This window comes from Phaethon lepturus, unplaced genomic scaffold (genome assembly GCF_000687285.1).
Source record: "Phaethon lepturus isolate BGI_N335 unplaced genomic scaffold, ASM68728v1 scaffold19294, whole genome shotgun sequence".
Classification (NCBI taxonomy): domain Eukaryota; kingdom Metazoa; phylum Chordata; class Aves; order Phaethontiformes; family Phaethontidae; genus Phaethon; species Phaethon lepturus.
Genome location: NW_010537201.1, coordinates 34,843 through 40,179, shown reverse-complemented (window position 1 = coordinate 40,179; position 5,337 = coordinate 34,843). Strand labels below are relative to the sequence as shown.

General features: G+C 39.2%; 1 protein-coding gene across 1 annotated transcript in view; it reads right to left on the bottom strand.

The window, feature by feature from the left end:
- The window catches only part of PARPBP (PARP1 binding protein), a gene marked incomplete at its 3' end in the record, with an annotated part of 13,242 nt that extends 9,252 nt beyond the window's left edge, over positions 1–3,990 (bottom strand). The window contains exon 1 of the mRNA XM_010286431.1: positions 3,841–3,990. Coding sequence (XP_010284733.1) covers positions 3,841–3,990 — 150 coding nt within the window. The remainder of the gene's footprint in view (positions 1–3,840) is intronic.
- Positions 3,991–5,337: the final 1,347 nt, after the last annotated feature.

Here is a 5,337-nt window from a genome sequence, read left to right as displayed (position 1 = left end):
TATATAATTTGCTTTTAAAAAATCCAATGAAATATTCATTACTTCAACTCTTTTTTTTCTACAAAACTTCAACTCTTTTTTCCAAAAAGCAGCCTGTCCCTTGTAGAGGAGACTACTCAGCACTTGTGAGACCACATCTGCGTATTGCGTCCAGTTCTGGGCCCCTCAGTATGAGGGAGAACCACGGACATACTGGAGAGAGTCCAACGAAGTCCAGTGAATCATCCACAAAGATGATTAAGGGACAGGAGCATCTCACATATGAGGAAAGGCTAGGAAAACTGGGCTGTTTGGGCTGGAGAACAGAATGCTCAGGGAGGATCTCACCATGAATATCTGAAGGGAGGGTGCAAAGAGGATGGAGGCAGGCTCTTTTTTTAAGGTGCCCAGTAGCAGGACCAGAGGCAATGGGCACAAACAAAAAGAAACACAGGAGGTTCCCTCTGAACATCAAGAAACACTTCTTTATTGTGAGGGTGATTGAGCACTGGCACTGGTTGCACAGGAAGGTTATGGAGTCTCCATCCTTGAAGACATTGGCATGCCATCTATCTGGACATGGCTCCAGGCAACTGGCACTGGGTGGCTCTGTTTGAGGAGGGGGGGGGAACAGGACAATGTGACTTCCAGAGATCCCTTCCAACCTCAACCATCCTGTGAAAAATTAATCATACTGAAGAACAGCCAAGACCATGTCTCTTAGTAGCATCGCTACAGTATGTTACAACAAACATATCATAAGATTGCTACAAAACTGGTAGGAGTCTCATTACCAAAAGGGAGACAGACACAACAGTTTAAGGGAGTAATGGTGTTAAATAACTTAGCATTTTTATTTATTTGCCAGCATGGAAACAAGATTATTTGGGAAAACATTTCAAGAAATACAGGATACTGAACAGAACATAATATTCTTCAGACAGTGTAAAAAATACACTCATGGAAGCAGAGGGTAGAATTAAATCACACACCAAAACTGATTTCATCCAGAATCAGAAAGAGACAAACACAAATTTCTACAGGGAAAATATATTTCTAAAATCAACAATGAAGCACTTTTTCTTTCAGTCTCACAGTCCTAGTGCTAGTAGAGAGATTTACAAAACATTTAGAACAAGTCTGAGACTCAGGAAAAACAATTTTTTTGTATGATGTCTCAGTTTCCCCCACTACTAGCTAAAACAGCCATGGTCCAAAAATTACAAATGATTATCTGTCCTAATAACCTACTTCTACCTCTCCTGATCCACAAGTGCAAATATAGTCAACTTAAAACAACTACCCTCAGCTGAACTTCAGCTTGAAAATTGTTATTTCCATTTCAAAACTTAAGGTTCTTCTTGAAAGTTTTCCTAGATTTTAGATCTATACTAATCAGCCTAGGAAAGAGGTATTGACTTTCACCACAGACCATATGCCACTTGTCTTTATACCATACGGCTACAACACAAAGTATTTTCAGAGGAACTCAAAAGTGTCTATTTTTTTTCCTTCATCCCTGCTATTTAATCAACGTTTATCGCACTGTTTGCTACCGTTATTCTTGGTGAAATTTAAGACTAATAAATTATGAAGCTTTTAAACTCTCCTGGAGTGCTCCAAAAAGCTTTGTTATTTTTCATTTCTCCTGCCAATACAGATAACAGTTAAAACACCAAATCCATTAAAATTGTCCAGGCTCCTAAAGAGAGAGAATAGGTTTTTTGATTTTTGTGGTAGTTTTTTTTCAATCCAGCCAGTCAATAGCCTGTTTGTACGGTTATTTTTCTTGCAGCAATTGACTTTATCATAATAAACTTCTATTCTACAGGTGTTAGGCTAACAATACAAAATTACTGTACTTAAATCAGAGACCTAACAAGGGACACACCTACAACTGTAATAATCTGCATCTTAGTTCGAAGATTCAGTGCTAAACAAAATAAAAAGACGTATTTTACTCTAACACTATAAACACCAAAATGGAGATCCAGCTGAAGAAATTGAACTTAAGAGGCAGTATATACAAATGCTAAAATACTTTTAATCTACATATGCAAGACAAGGTTTATACATACTGCTAATTTCTCTTATTAGACCAACTAGTATAACCATGACAAACAAATTGGGTTTTGAAAACTTGGTCTTTCTTCGCATTTAAGTAAAAGCAATATATTTAAAAATTAAATTGGTTTAAAATAGTTGCTTTAATTTTTGTTAGATCCTCTCTGAAAGACAAGATACTTTTAGCGGGGAGGAATCTTTGCTGGAGGAGAAAAAAGCAGAAAGTGGAATAAACTAGTTACCTCTAGGGGAAGGAAAGAACTTATTGTAAGCTGTTAGGAAAGACATAGCAATGAACCATAAAAATACCATCTTTATCATGTCTGTAAGTTTTGGCATCCAGCAGAGTAACGCATTTTAGTTCCCAAAGTTGGCTTTGGAAAAATGTTTGTAGTTCTCCCTTGAGAATCACAACAAACATGACAAACAGTGATTGTCTCTGCAGGTAGTTTTGCATTATTGCCCTCTATCAGTTCTCTGAGAGTTCATTTTGATGCACAATAATTTTCTAGTTTTACCTACAAGGTTATTGTGAGGACACCGGGATTCTGGTTGGAATACGTTACAGTCTATGAAGTACAAATGTAGAATCTTAAGATTCTAATATTTCTGCTGTAACGTTTATTACAGTGGGGATTAATTGATCAGTCTTATATTTAATGTTTAGACAAGAGATACCCCTATTCTGCACATTTTAGACTACAAAGCTTTTTCTGGTGATAAATTCAGGTAGGTTAAAGAGTGGTTCTGGAAATATTTCTTCCAAGATATAAGCTTCTTCCAGTACAAGTAGTAATTATTTTACTGATATGTTGCAACTAGGAATGCACAAACTGAAGCAGGTTTTCCGTTGGTGTGGTTTTGTTGTTTGCAGTATGTTCAGTGTTGGTTGGTTTGTGTTTGTGGGTTTTTTTAACCTACAGATTTGTACTATGTGTTTAATTTATATGCAACATTTGGGTAAGTCTTCCAACAATGGTAATTTGTTTCCACCAATAATTAAGCTTATTGACCTAGAAAGATTTCTTTAGATTATCGAAGTGACTACTGCAATTGTTCTCATTAGATGAGACATGTGCAAAGGCCTGACTGTATGCTGCAACAGTTTTTGACACGTTTCAGATGATTGCTAATGCCCAACCTTCCAGCTGTGACAAGCCACAGTGCTTCTTACGGAGGCACTTAAGGGTTATATCTCCTATTCATCATTTGACAGGCACTTCTTGTACACATGCAAAGGCGGCCATATATATTTCCTATTGGTACTGAGTGCACACTCACAACTTACATGTATATGTCTTCAGCTGATGAGCCTCAGGAAAAAACAACAGCCAAGAACAGACTGCTGCCAGCACAACTCATGCAGCCTATACCAAATCAGTTTTTATACTCGTATTCTTTTCATGTCATTCCAAAGCATTTTTGGAGCACTCAGAAAAAAGATGCATTCCAAATGCCATAGTTCCCTCACCCTGATCTACAGCACAGAAGAAACATTTGATGGAAATAAATAGAAATTACATGATCAGGAAAAATACACTAGTATTTAGTATTGAAGTTCAAAACTCAGATATATGCTTAAAACACTTCCATCCTCCCATCTGTTCTTTTTCTAAGCCCTGATTCAACAGTGTTCTTAATCATATTAACTTTAGTGCCTTGCTGCATCTGACCCTCAGTTAAAACAATGAAGTGACCAAAACAGCTATTTTAAGTAGGTGCCCAAGGAAAAAGTCCAGTAAATGAACCAAATTTGAGATGTACAAAATGCCAAGAATGAACTGACAGAACGCTAACCTGTTTATTGACTTCAGCCATTGACAGTTGTAACACCATTAGCATGCAGTCTGCTCCACATACAGTAGTCCTTTCAGAGTTTGAACATAAAGGCCATTGTCTTCTGAAACACTTGATCAAGTTTAAAATTTTTTGTTGGAAAGCAATCATTGTCTAGAGTAGGAGATAGACACAGTTAAGAGAAATAAGAATTAATATAACTATGTAAGAGGCCTACACACATTTTCAGCTTCCAATAAGCTGTGCAAATCCTGTTGTACCTTCTGGCAGATCAAGTGCCTAGAATAAACACATAAACACTTCCTGTTAAACCAAAAGTCTAGCAAGACTTGCCTCACAATGACAGAGAAACTATGAAGATAAGGTGTTAAAAGCACTTATATATGACATGTCTTCATGAAGACCCCTTACATGTACATTATGCCAACACAAAAGAACAAACGTTATCACAAATGTGACAGTCTTTTGTCTCTGAAAGCAGCCAGTCTGAATGCCCCACAGAGCGTCTTCTGTAATTTCTGCATTCACTATACATTCAGACCAGTGTCTATCAGAATGCTTTAAACCAGGAAACAGATTTAATATTTCTAAGACATACGAACAAAGACATCTCTAAATGCTTTTGTTACCTATATAGGCTTCCCCGCCCCCCCATCCCATAAGTCATTATCTCCTCCATTTCCTTTGGCAACGAGTATCAGTGTTGAATTTGACTACTTCATGCTTTGGTCTTTTTCACCTTCTTGCATTTGTCAAGACACAAATACATGAGACTCTTCAAAAAGTCTCCCTCATTTAAACTTGTTCTGTCCTGAAACACAGTTCCCTAACACCACAGTGACAGTACAGGTGCAATACCCATACCGTTTACTTTCAGAACATAAAACCAACCTTACCCCTTACTCCACCTAGCTAAGGCACAGCCTACAGCAGGGTGGGGGTTTTTTGGTGTTTGGTACAATCAGGAAAAATGATGAAGCATGGGAGAGGGGCAGGGAAAACAGGAGACAACAGGTAACAAGACTGTAACAGCAACTGTAGTTAACTCTCCAAAACGTCTGAAGGGGATAACCTACTTTAGTATTTTACGTTTACATGAACGAAACATGCGGGCCACACAGGATGAAACAGGAAGGCAAGTGCAAGTCAGTGTGGGGCAGACAAAAACCTCTCCGGAGGCGTTTCTCCCTCCCCCACCCGAGAGGTTTCCAAGGGACAGGAGCGAACGCCCAGCGAAACAGCCCGAACAAGCCCCAGATCCTAAACCCTAAGAGCCGACGTTACCATTACCGCCACCGCAGCCCCCGTCCCGCTCCCCTAGCTGAAAAATCCCGGCTATGGCCGCCTCAGGGTCGAGCAGCGCTACCGGTATGACCGGGAGGCTAGAGCCACTCGCACGGCCTGCGTGTGACACGGTTTGAACATCTAACTGCCCTCACCGGCGGTTTAAATTTAAACCCTGCGCAGCAACCCAATTAGAGAGCCGAAGACGTTGAC